Below are 13,376 nucleotides of genomic sequence, written 5' to 3'. Positions count from 1 at the left end.
CTGTAGATACTACAAATGATCATTACTGGTGGGTCTGCTCCTACCTGTGGCATGGGGCTTCAATGTGAACTTGGGGACCTTGAACCAGGAGGTAGATTCCTTTTCCTCTCCCTCTTTGCTTTTGCTCTCCACCTCGCTCCACATCTGAATCTTTGTTGATGTGAACTCTGGACCAAAACCCAGTGGAGACTCTGAACTGTCCCTGTCCAACATCTCCGTTCGGGCATGAGATGACACCACTTCCTTTAAGGCCATTTTGTCTGGAGTTTCAGCCCCTTGGAGGTCACCCTTTACTTCTGATGAAGAGTCCTTTCCCATTTTATCCCCTGATGCCATCTTGCTGTACAGACTAGTAAACTCCACCTTTGGAAGTTTGATTTTGCCCCCGAATGTCCCTTTATCATCCTTGTGATGAGTTTCAGCTTTTTCTCCATTGAGACTTGAACTGTCTGCCTTCGAAGTGACATCAGCAGACCCTGATTTGCCTGACGAAAATGAAACTTTGGGCATTTTAATCTTTGCTCCCTTTGACTTTTCCTCTTCCTCTGCGTCTCTTTCAGATTTATCTTTAGACTTCCCAAAGCTTGACTTCTTTTTGACTTTGGGCATCTTCACTTTGACATCTTCTGACTCAGCTTCAGCTGCTGTCTTCTTGTTTGGGGGGATAATGCTTGCAGATGCCTGCTCTGTTTCATTTGGATTCACCAAAACAAAAACCGCTTTCTTTACTTTGGGCATTTTAGGACCCTCATACCGAATTTCTGGTCCATGGATATCCATCCTTCCTTCAGGAGATGAGATGGAGGGTAATGGGACCCCAAATTTAGGGATCTTGACTTTCTTCTCCGTTTCTATTTTGTCATCATCTTCATCTTGTGATGTACCAATATCAAACTCTATATCAGGTATTCTAGGTACTTTGACTTCTTTACTGGAAGATGACGGGCCTCCATTGGTACCTGAGCCTGTTTTGAGACTAACGCTTGGTAATGTCACCTCTGGTGCTGTGATGTTAACTTGACATTTATCAGTTGCATGGCCATTGTTTTTGACATCAACATCCTCACTGTGCTTTACTTCTGCGGTTACATCTTCAACACCTTTCATTTTTGGCACTCCAATCTTGAATTTTTTACCCTTCTTTCCCTTCTTAACTTTGCTGTCGGCTCCTGATGTGTTTAGATCCAGGTCTGGTAATACAATTTTTTTCTTGTCCATCTTAACTTCCCCTTTTTGAAATCCTATGTCCAGTTCTACATCTTCTTTTGGACCTTCGATATCCATTGTTGGCATTTTCAGTTTTATACCTTTGCTCTCTCCCTCAATATTTAAATCGGCCTTCAGATCTGGAGTTACCACTTGCAACCCAGGCTCAGGTTTGGGTATTTTATCCTTTGGCATTGATATTTTTCCCTTCATAAGTTTGGCATCTGGACCTGTAACTTCCATCTTCATAGTAGGGACTTCACTACCTTTACCTTTAGGAAGGGAAATATCAACTTCAGGCATCTTTATATGGGGTAGTTTGATCTTTCCACCCTCTACCTCAGTTTTCCCACTAGGTCTGTCAGTACTTGTATTTGGCATCTTGGCTTGTCCTTCTCTCTTTATGTCCAACTCTGGAGCTTCCACAGAAGGTTTTACTTCGGGAAAAGATATATCAACTTTTGGCAACTTGAATTTTCCTCCTTCACTCTTAATGCCAGTGTTGAGGCCTGCAGTTTTATCTTTTGGCAAAGAAATGTCTCCAGAGGGTACTTCTGGTAGGCTTCCCTCTACTTTTAACTCTGTTCCTTCAAATTTGCCAGCATTACCTTTGGGTAAAGAGATGTCAACATTTGGCATTTTCAGGTGAGGCATTTTTATTTTGCCCTCTGTACCTCCTATCTCAATATCAGGACTCTCAATTCTTCCTTTGGGTAATGATATATCAACTGAAGGCATACTAAAGTGTGGCATCTTAAGCTTTCCACCTTCACCCTCAATCTCCACTTCTGGACCATCTTTTCCTTTGTTGACTGAGAAATCCACATTTGGCATTTTTACATGAGGCACTTTGAATTTTCCACCTAAATTTCCTGTAATGCCAGCATCTGGGTCAGCAGTTTTTCCTTTAGATGTGGATGTGTCAACTGACGGCAATTTTACATATGGCGTTTTGAATTTTGCTCCTCCACTGCCTTCAATATCTAAACCTTCAGCCTTTCCTTTGGGAAGGGTTATTTCAACAGATGGCATACCAATCTGGGGCATCTTAAAAGTTCCCTTTTCTCCTTTGAGCTCTACATCTGGACCTTCAATCTGTCCCTTGGGGAGAGAAACCTCAACATTTGGCATTTTATATTGAGGTAGTTTTAGTTTGTCTTCAGAAGTGCCCTCTATCTGAACATTTGGACCTTCAACTTTTCCTTTAGAAAGTGAAACATCAACAGAGGGCATGCTGATTTGTGGCATCTTGAATTTTCCCCCTTCTCCTTTGATTTCCACATCTGGACCTTCAATTTTTCCCTTGGGGAGAAAGATATCAACATGTGGCATCTTTATGTGAGGCATTTTTATTTTTCCTCTTTCTCCATCCGTTTCAGGTGCCTCATTCCCTTGGAGTTTACCCTTTGGAAGAGAGATGTCAACCCTGGGCATTTTAAACTTTTGCTCTGCAGTCCCCTCCATTTCAATTTCAGGGGCTTCCAATTCTGCTTTTGGCAGTGAAATATCAGCCTTTGGTAGAGTTATATCAACAGTGGGCATTTTGACGTAAGGCATTTTAAACTTCCCTCCATCACCCTCTATTTCAGTTTTAGGTATATTGAGATCTTTAGGTTTTCCTTTAGGAAGACTCATATCTAATGTTGGCATTGTTACTTGAGGCGTTTTGAATTTTCCGTCACCTCCTTTAAGTTCTATATCTGGTCCTTCAATCTCTTGGGATTTACCTTTTGGGAGAGACACATCAAGGTCTACTTTGGGTATAGAAACATCAATCTTAGGCATTTTGGGAATTTTAAGGTTTCCTTCGTAACCTTTAATATCTGCTTCTGAAACATTAACTTCTGTTTTAGGTAGAAGAACCTCCATCTCTGGTGTTTTAGCCTCTGGGAGTGACAGCTTAACGGAAGGCATCTTGACTTTGCCCTGGTCTTGAAGTTCACTACTTGGTTTACCTAAATCTTTTTCTTTGGAGCTAAATCCTGGGATTGAGAACTTTGGTAACTTGAGAGTGACATCAGGTGCATGAAAGCCACTCTTTCTATCCACTTTAGCTTCCCCTTTAGCAACAACCTCTCCTTCTGGAAGTTCAACCTTTGGAGATGACATTTTGAACTTTGGAAACTTTACTTTATGTTTTGCCTTGTCTGGGCTCTCAGTCCTGAAATCCAGGTGAGGAAGGTCAGCTTTTCCTTTTTTCAGGTTAACATCCACATCAGGACAAGACATTGAAACATCTGTATCTTTTTTAGAAATTCCAAATGAAGGCATTTTTATTTTTGGTTTCTTCATTTTGACTTTTCCATCCCCATCAAATTCCACTGATGGTGCCCTCATCTCTCCTTCGACATTTGGCGGATGGAGGGAAATATCTCCCTTGAGTCCAGATGCCTCCAAATCACCACTCTTTGACTTTACACCAAACCGGGGGAAAGTGAAACTAGGCACTTTGAGTGAGACATCAGGCAAATCAAAGCTGCCACCTGAGGAAGGTCTTCCTCCCTCTGCTTTCAAAAGTTCAACTTCAATATCATCACCTTTAGGTTTGTTAAGGCCAAAGTCTAGATCCACTTTTGGGGCTGAGATGTCAACTGTTGGTAGCTTGACTGAGGGAAGTTTCAATGATCCACCTGGACCTTCTACATCTTCAGTCTTAACCTTCAGTTGTGCTTGTTTGAGATCACTTTTCAGACCCAGCATCTCCAAATCTCCAGATGCATCAGGTCCACTGATGTCGACTTTAAGGCCTTTATCCTTTGACCCAGATGGAAGGCTTGGGTCCAGATCAAATTTGGGTATATTTATGTCAAGAGTTGGCATGTGGAACTTTCCACCTGTTCCTCCTTTTACATCTGGACCCTTGATATCAACATCAATTTCAGGACCTTTTATGTTGGCTTGCGGTTCCTTTGCTTTCATGTCAGGAAGATGCAAAGAAGGCATATGAAACTTGCCTCCTTTCTTAGTATCAGTGTCAATTTCTCCTTCAACCTTTGGTTTTGGAAGAGATAAATCAATGTCTGGCATCTCAATGTTTCCTGCCTTGATGTCTGGGCCTTTAATTTTAACATTCCCTTCAGGAAGGCTCACCTTCGGTAAAGACACATCAATTTTTGGCATTTTAAACTTACCCTTCTTACCCTCAAACTCATAGTCGCCTTCGACTTTTCCTTTGGGGAGTGAAATATCAACAGCTGGTAAGTTAATTTTCCCTCCTTCAACCTCTGGGCTTTTGAGGTTGACATCTACTTCTGGAGATTTGACTTTAGGAAACGATAAATCACCCTTGATTTTAGGCCCTTGAATATCAACATCTCCCTTTCCTTTGATTTTAGGAAGGGACAGATCAACCGAGGGAATGTGAAACTTGCTGCTTGTACCTGTGTTGACATTCATTTCTACATCTGTCTTTGCTTTTGGAAGTGAAATGTCAGCAGCTGGTACTTCAATTTCTCCTTTTCTGTCTGGCCCTCCAACACTGGCATCAGCCTTGGGGAGAGTAACCTTTGGTAAGGAGATATCAAATTTTGGTAATTTAAACGTCCCACCCTTCATCTCAGGGGGCTCAACATCAAGGTCAATATCAGTGTTTCCTTTGGGGAGGGAGACATCAACAGCAGGCATTTTGATTTTTCCTCCTTCAATTTCAGGACCATCTACATTTACATGAGGCCCCTTAACTTTTATTTTAGGAAGAGTAATGTCAATTGAAGGCATGTGAAACTTGCCTTCTTTGTTGGAAAGCATTCCAGTTTCAATTTCTCCTCCTGCTTTACCCCCTGGGAGTGATATGTCAACATCTGGCATATCAATATTTCCTCCCTTCATTTCAGGTCCTTTCATTTTCAGCTCACCTTCTGGAAGATTGACTTTGGGCAACGAGACATCAAATGTGGGCATTTTAAGTTTACTACCTTTAACTTTAGGTCCTTCAACATTTAAATCACCCTCAAATTGTCCACTTTGAAGTGATATTTCACCTTTGGGTTTGGATACTTCAATATCCATATCAACTCCTTTTGTTTTTATTTTAGGAAGAGAGATATCTATTGAGGGCAGTTGAAACTTGCCTTTTTTGTCACTTTGTCCCTGAATATCTATGTCTCCCTCAACTTTTCCTGTAGAAGTTGAGATATCAGTGGCTGGGATTTCAAGTTTTCCCTTAACATCAGGTCCTTTGACTTTAACAGCACCCTCTGGTAGACTAAATTTTGGAAGTGAAATATCAACTTTGGGCAGATTTACTTTTCCCCCTTTTAATTCCGGACCTCTAATGCTGAGGTCAGGATCAATATTTTCTTTTGGAAGTGAAATGTTAGCTTCAGGTATGTTGAGTTGTCCACCCTTAAATTCTGGACCTTCAACATTTATCTCAGTTCCTTTGGTTTTCATTTTAGGAAGAGAGATGTCAATGTTTGGCATGTGGAATTTGCCTCCCTTTCCAACATGTCCTTCAGTTGCAATGTCTCCTTTTACTTTTCCTTTGGGAAGTGATAAATCAATGTCTGGCAACTCAATTTTTCCTGTTTTGAACTCTGGGCCTTTTATCTTCAAATCACCCTCAGGGAGATTAACTTTTGGTAAAGACATGTCAATTTTTGGCATTTTAAGTTTACCCCCCTTCACCTCAGAGCCCTCAACCTCTATGCCACCTTCAAGTTTCCCTTTGGGGTATGAGATGTCTGGGGTTGATTGAACTACCTTTCCTACTTCAACCTCTGGGCCTCTAAGACTGATATCTACCTCTGGACACTTAACTTTAGGTAGAGACAAATCACCCTTGATGTCAGGTTTTTCAATCTCAATGTCAGCTCCCTTTGCTTTGAGCCTTGGAAGAGAGAAATCCACTGTGGGCATATGAAATTTGCCCCCTTTACCCCTTTCAACATTTATATCTACATCTGCTTTTGGTAGTGAAATGTCAGTGGTCGGCTTCTCAATTTTCCCTTTCATATCTGGTCCTTCTACATTGATGTCAACCTTTGGGGCAGTAATCTTTGGGAGAGAAACATCAAATTTTGGCATCTTAAATTTTCCTCCTTTCACTTCAATTCCTTCTGCCATGACATTGGCTTCTATTTCACCTTTAGGAAGTGAAACATCCACACTTGGTAGGTCAACCTTTCCTCCTTCAATGTCAGGGCCTTTGATGGCAATATCCATGTCTGGAGACTTGATTTTAGGGAGTGACATGTCACCCTTGATTTTAGGTCCTTGAATGTCAACATTGGCTTCCTTTCCTTTGATTGTAGGGAAAGAGATATCAACCGAGGGCAAGTGAAACTTGCTTTTACCACTGCCTACATCAACTTCTACATCTGTCTTTGGTTTGGGCAGTGAAATATCAGCAGATGGTACTTCCATTTCTCCTTTCATGTCTGGCCCTTCAACTCTGACATCAGTCTTTGGGAGAGTAACCTTTGGTAAGGAGATATCAAATTTTGGTAATTTAAACTTCCCACCCTTCATCTCAGGGCCCTCCATATCAAAGTCACCATCGACCTTTCCTTTGGGGAGGGAGACATTAACAGCAGGTATTTTGATTTTTCCTCCCTTTAGATCAGGGGCCTTGAGACTAGCATCTATATCAGGAGACTGTGTTTTGGGAAGTGAAATATCAAGAGATGGTAAATTTATCTTCCCACCTTCAATTTCAGGACCCTCAAAGTTGACCTCTGGTCCCTTAGCTTTTGGAAGTGAAATATCATCAGTTGTAATTTTTGTTTTTCCTTTAATCTCTGGACATTCAATGTTGGAATCAACCTTTGGGAGCGTAATCTTTGGTAAAGAAACGTCGAATTTTGGCATCTTGAACTTCCCTCCTTTTATGTCCACTCCTTCAGTGTTAACATCACCCTCTACTTTAAATGATGATGGTGAAACGTCAACATTCACATCCGGACCCTGAAGACCAACATTTAATTCAGGAGACTTCAGTTTAGGTGCAGAAACATCCACTGAAGGCAAATTTACCTTTCCGCCTTGAACTTCACCACTCAGCTCTGGTCCTTTACCTTTTATTTTAGGAAGAGAAATGTCAACTGAGGGCATTTGGAACTTGCTTCCTTTACCAGCATGTCCTCCGGCTTCAATTTCCCCTTTTGCTTTTCCTTTAGGGATTGATATATCAAGGTCTGGCATGTCAAGCTTCTCTCCCTTGATATTTGGGTCTTTTATTCTGATATCACCCTCTGGAAGACTTACTTTGGGCAAGGAGACATCAAATTTTGGCATTTTTAACTTTCCACCTCTTATCTCTGAACTTTCAACATCAAAGTCTCCACCAGTTTTTCCTTTGGGAAATGAGATGTCCACAGTTGGCAAGTTAAATTTTACATCAGGGCCTTTGAGGCTCAGATCACACTCCACTTTGCCCTTTGGTAGTGTGATGTCGCCTTTTAGGTTTGGACCTTCGAGATCAATGTCAGCTCCTTTTGCTTTTAATTTAGGGAGAGAAACATCAAGAGAAGGCAGCTGAAATTTGGCCTCTTTGTCCATTTGACCATCAATGTCAACTTCTCCTTTTACTTTGGGTAGAGAAATGTCAACATGGCCCTCTGTAAGGTTTGTCTTTGGAAGGGAAATATCAAATTTGGGTATTTTGAATTTTCCTCCTTTTACTTCAGTATTTTCGATATTGAGGTCGATATCAACTTTTCCTTTTGGAAGAGAAAGGTCAATGTCAGGCATGTTGATGTCTCCTTGTTTAAGTTCAGGCCCTTCTACGTTGACCTCTGGTCCTTTAGCTTTTATCTTTGGTAGAGAAAAATCAACAGAGGGTATGTGAAACTTCCCGCCTTTCCAGCCATGCCCATCAGTTTCTATATCTGATTTTCCTTTAGGCAGCGAAATATCAATGTCTGGCATCTCAATCTTCTTGCCCTTGAAGTCAGGACCCTTTACTTTGACTTCACCTTCAGGAAAGTTTACCTTTGGCATTGAAATGTCAAATGTTGGCATTTTTGTCTTTCCTCCTTTTATTTCAGCGTCTTTAACATCAATCTCAAAGTCGGCTTTTGGTTTTGGAAGTGAAATGTCAACATCTGGACCCTGGAGGCCGACATCTACCTCTGGAGATTTTATTTTAGGTGCTGAAATATCCATTGATGGCACGTCAAATGCTTTTCCTTCACCTTTAAGCCCTTTAATGTCAATACCAGCTTCTCTGGATTTTATCTTTGGAAGGTTAATGTTTAACGAAGGTATGTCAAATTTGGCTCCTTTTGCTCCATGACCGTCAAGATCTCCTTCTATTGTTCCTTCAGGAGGTGAAATGTCAACAGCTGGCATTTCAATCTTTCCTTTAATGTCTGGTCCTTGCACTTTGATGTCACCTTCTGGTACGTCCAATTTTGGAGCTGAAACTTTAAATTTGGGCATTTTGAGTTTTCCTGCTTTTCCCTCCGGTCCTTTAATATTTACGCCAAATTTTCCTTTTCCTTTAGGAAGTTTAGCATCACCAGAAAGTATTTCAAAGTTTCCATCTACTCCAGAGTGGATCTCAATATCAATGTTTCCATGTTTTTTCCCTCTAGGCAATGAGAGATCAATTCTGGGCATTTCGAATTTGTCAGCTTTGACTTTTGGACCTTGAAAGTGTTCTGGAATTTTAACACTGGGTAAGTCAATGTCTACAGACGGCACATTGAATCCAGTCATTTTACCTTCACCATCAAAATCAACGTCAGCTTCCAGTGTTCCTTGTGGTAGGGAGATGTCGATAGTTGGTGCTTTTACTTCTCCACTTATAATTTCTGGCCCTTCGATGTTGATTTCACCTCGCTTTGATTTTATTTTAGGTAGGGAAACGTCAACTGAGGGTAAATGAAAATGCCCTCCTTTAGTTTTAGTTCCTATGTCCACATCTAATTGTCCTTTTAGAAGTGAGATGTCAGCAGACTGTCCTCCGATTTCAATGTTCTCCTCAGGCATCTTCACTTTTGGAAGGGACACATCAAGCAAAGGCATCTTTAAGTTCCCTCCTTTTCCTTCAACAGTTATCTTCCCCTCTACTTTTTCTTTTGGAAGAGAAATATCTTTTGTAGGCAAATTCATTTTCCCTTCTTTGATCCCGGTTCCTTTTAAATTGACAGTAGCTGTAGGTGATTTGATATTAAATTCATGACCTTCAATGTCGATGTCAGTTCCCCCCTCAGGTGGTTTTATTGTAGGGAGAGAGATGTCAAGAGATGGCATGTTGAATTTTGCTCCTCCTTTGACTGCAGGTTCTTTAACATCTAGTTCTCTGTCTTCAGTTTTCCCCTTAGGCAATGAGATGTCAAACGTTGGCTTCTTAAATTTGGCGCCACCTTTTCCCTCCAGATCCACACTGCCTTGTTCCCTTGATGTCGGAAGCGAAAGGTCGATCTTTGGAAGTTCGGGAGCTTCTAGTTTCACATCTCCTTCAGGAAGTTTCATCTTTGGGAGAGAAATGTTTACAGAAGGCATGTTGAATTTGCCTCCTTCGACTTTTCCTTCAATGTCGAGCTCAGCCTTGGGTTTAGGTAGAGAAACATCTGCTGATGGCAGCGTAGTTTTCTCTCCTTTAATGTCAACCTCAGCCCCAGCTGTTGCCATTTTTGGGAGTCTGATGTTGACAGAAGGCATTTTGAACTTTCCTCCTTTTGTGTCTGGACTTCCTATTTCAACATCGCCCTCTGCCTTTCCTCTTGGCACAGAGATATTTACAGAAGGCACAGGAATTTCACATTCAACCTCGAGCTTAGGGGTTTTTACGAGACCTTCTGGTTTAAGTTTTGGCAGAGACACGTCGATCGAAGGCATTTTGAATTTGTCCCCCTCAATGTCTCCCTTTATTTCTCCTTTAGCCAATGGAATACCAGGCATTTCAAATTTGCCACCTTTCACTTTTTGGCCTTCAGTGCCAACTTCCACTTTGCCTGCCTTCAGTTTAGGCAGCGAGACATCAACAGATGGCAGCTGAAATTTTCCCTTTCCTTCACCATCAGCTGCTCCTGCGTTGCTTTTTGGAAGAGTTAAATCAACTTTGGGCAACTTGAATCCCACTTCCATGTCTCCTTCTGCGTCTGATGAATTCATTTTAGGAAGAGTTACGTCAAAATCAGGCAGCTTAAACTTTCCGTCACCACCAACGTAATAGTCCATGTCCACATTCGCACCGTCCGATTTCATCGTTGGAAAAGAGACGTCAACAGAAGGTGGGTTGAACTTTCCTCTGCCTCCTGGGCCTTTAATATCGACACCAGGAGCTTCCATCTTTGGTAAGGAGATGTCAACCTTTGGCAGAGAGATTTTGGGCCCTTTCACAGTTCCCTCCACTTCATCGGGAATTCTCTGAGCTGAATCAAACTCCAGACCAGCATCGGGTACAGAGATGTTGATAGAAGGCATGTTGATCTCTGACTTCCCTGCTCCTTCAAGCCCTTGGACTGAATAACTTGTGTCAGACTTTCCCTTTGGCAAAGAAATATCTAGTGAGGGTATTTGAACTGAGGCAGCTTTTCCTGATACGTCTCCTTTAATTTTTGGTTTGGTGACCTCCACGTTAGGAACACTAAATTCTCCATCACCTCTAATTTCAGCTGTTGGGGTTTTGATGTCAGGTACTTTCACTCCCTCCGCTTTCACCTTGATTTCACCGTCAATCTCATCCGAGTGGCGTGAGAGTCTGATTTTGGGTAGTTTCAACTTTGGTATTCTGAGTTTTGCATCTTCCTTGCCGACATCAGCTTCTCCTTTGACGTCTACTTTAGGAGCCTTGATCTCCGCATTTCCCTTCACGCTGGGCAGAGACGCCTCGGCTTTTCCTGAGGGCAGGGCAAACTCCACATCTGGGGGGCTGAACCTTGAGCCTCTCTTCTCAACGTCTTTGTCTTTTTTTCCAGACAAACCGACCTCCACCGACGGCGGCTGGATGCTTATCTCTGGAGGCCTGAGCTCCACGCTTCCTGAGGAAGAACCCGACTTTGCGTGTTTCGTCTTGGGAAATACGATCCCAAACTTGTGTCCCTTTCCTTTGGCTTTCACTTTAGCTCCAGGTATTTCAGACGGAGGGATGCTCTCTTGTTCTTCAAGTTCCAGTTTTCCTCCCACACCACTGCGTCCCTTCGCTTTCATATGGGGGAACCTGAAAACACACCCACAGTCCGAACTGTAAGCAGAAACCTGGATGTGAATTTAACATCCAACCAGAACAGTATTTGTCGGAGCTAAACTAACCTGATCCTCGATTTTGCCTTTCCAACGCTCCCTGTTCCTCTGACCTCTACGTCACTCTTCCTCTGGTTTAACTTGGGAAGTGAAAACTCCACGTCAACCTCAGCTGGTGGGGGCGTTCCCTCGATCACCAGCTCCTCCTTCCGCTTCTCTTTCAGCCTCTTCAGACCAAAACGACCCCCTCTTTTTTTCTGGATCTTAAATGGTTTCATGCCTTTCACACTCTGGAACAGAAAAGCAAATGTTCTGAATGTGGTTTTCCAGTGGATAAACGCAGTTTGAAGAAGTTTGGAACAGTTTTGTTGCTGAACCTCTTTGTAACTTAAAAGATATTTTTGTTGGATTGTTTTGGAACGATATTGCAGTTATAGTGGAATTATTCCTGTTGAATGTGACGTGTAGCCAATCAGAACGCGAGGAGATGTAAACATGCAGGGGAATCCAAAAGAACTGGAACGGTACAAGTAAAAGTTAGTATCAGTAGAGGGAGAACATTTAGTTGTTTCTCTCCAAGTTCAGTTTGAAAACAGAACAATTAGGTCAACCAGTTCCTCCTCTAAAATGCAAGTCTGTTTAAGAAAACATCTGGTTACCATTTTAGCCATCTTGGCCTTGGGACCTTTGACCTCCAGGCTGGGAACTCTTGGCCGGACGCTGACGTCAGCTTTAGGAACGGTCCTCTTGACCTGGAAGCTGACCTTATATGGCTCTGCGCACTGAAGGATCTTCAGCGCGTCCTCATAGCGCACATTGTCAAAGTAGACCTTCGCACTCAGCAGCTGATCACCTTCAGAGGAGATTATCAATCAATCAGTACATCAGAAAATACCAAAATCAGGGGGCATAACTGTAAAGGTTTTACCATAAATTACTCTTCTACACTGTAAAAACACAAAATATTACCAAGTATTTTAATATTGTTTCGAGTGAAAATCTCTTAGTACACTTTAAATTGGACAAAACTAACTTACAAGTAACTTTTTAGTCAGATATGGAAGCTCAAAAATGTCAAAATCAGAATTTCCAGAATTTTTTTTGAAAGAACATTTTCAACATTTGAAATTCAGAAATTTCCAATTATGTGGAAAATTTATATCTCTAACAAATTTCTGAGATTACTCTCAAAACATTTGGAAAAGCTTTTTGGCAGAAATGTACTACTATTTTTTTCTACAATGGCCCGAAAATGACAGATTTAGCATGTTTGCTGTTTAAAAAGAATAAAAAAGACACCTAGTTTTCCTGTTTGGTAAGATTTAATTTCTGATACGAATCAATGTTTCACTTATCAACTGTGTGATAATGTTTGAATGTTGCATGTGGATTTTATTTCCTGTACTAAAACACAAGAGTCATTGTTATTTATGCTAGAGATCGGATTAGTTACGTGCATTAATGATGTGAATTTATGTTAAATACACGAGATTTTTCTGTTACTGTCTGGACTGAAGTTAACCACCACCTTTATTTCCTCTTTTCTTAGAATAAACACAGTAAACCTGAACGTGTCTGTCGTGAATCAACCTACTGGACCTGAGACGAATACAGAAGGGTTACAAACGGGCTTTGCAGTCCGGATCCCTTTATATATGAGAAAAGGTTGAACACAGACGATTCTTTGACCCTGTGCCTTATAATCCGCTGCTCCCTGTAGTCCGGGGAATACGGTACCTTGCTGCAGACTCAGGTGTTTAGCAGCCGGAGAGTCTTTGAGGACGTCTTTGACAAAGATCCCGTGCTGTCCTCCACCCGTCACGCTGTAGCCGCTGGCTCCGGCCTCCGCCTCCGTCTCCACCACGATCTCCACAGCCTTGGAGATTTCCTCCACACTCTGACAGACACAAGGAAACAAATCCTCACATCCAGAGACACTGCAGATGTTTTTCTGGGGGTTTGGTGTCGCAGGGCTGCCACCAGGCTGAGCATCGTTTTTTTTTTTATATTTGCGTTTTTTTAAAGACTTTATTGCTGGT

The 13,376-nt window shown here is 41.9% G+C and overlaps 1 protein-coding gene across 3 annotated transcripts in view; it reads right to left on the bottom strand.

Annotated features, from left to right (window-relative positions):
* Positions 1 to 13,376, bottom strand: part of prx (periaxin) — a 33,471-nt gene that overhangs the window by 2,180 nt on the left and 17,915 nt on the right. For all 3 annotated transcript variants that reach the window (XM_016671723.1, XM_016671722.1, XM_007552436.2), the window contains exons 5-8: positions 13,075 to 13,234; positions 11,997 to 12,190; positions 11,407 to 11,627; positions 45 to 11,314 (exon numbers count right to left, since the gene is read on the bottom strand). In XM_016671723.1, coding sequence (XP_016527209.1) covers positions 45 to 11,314; positions 11,407 to 11,627; positions 11,997 to 12,190; positions 13,075 to 13,234 — 11,845 coding nt within the window. The remainder of the gene's footprint in view (positions 1 to 44; positions 11,315 to 11,406; positions 11,628 to 11,996; positions 12,191 to 13,074; positions 13,235 to 13,376) is intronic.

The sequence above is a fragment of the Poecilia formosa genome, unplaced genomic scaffold (assembly GCF_000485575.1).
Source record: "Poecilia formosa unplaced genomic scaffold, Poecilia_formosa-5.1.2 Scaffold48, whole genome shotgun sequence".
Classification (NCBI taxonomy): Eukaryota; Metazoa; Chordata; class Actinopteri; order Cyprinodontiformes; family Poeciliidae; genus Poecilia; species Poecilia formosa.
The sequence above is the reverse complement of the archived record's forward strand: the minus strand, read 5'-3'. Positions and strand labels throughout refer to the sequence as shown.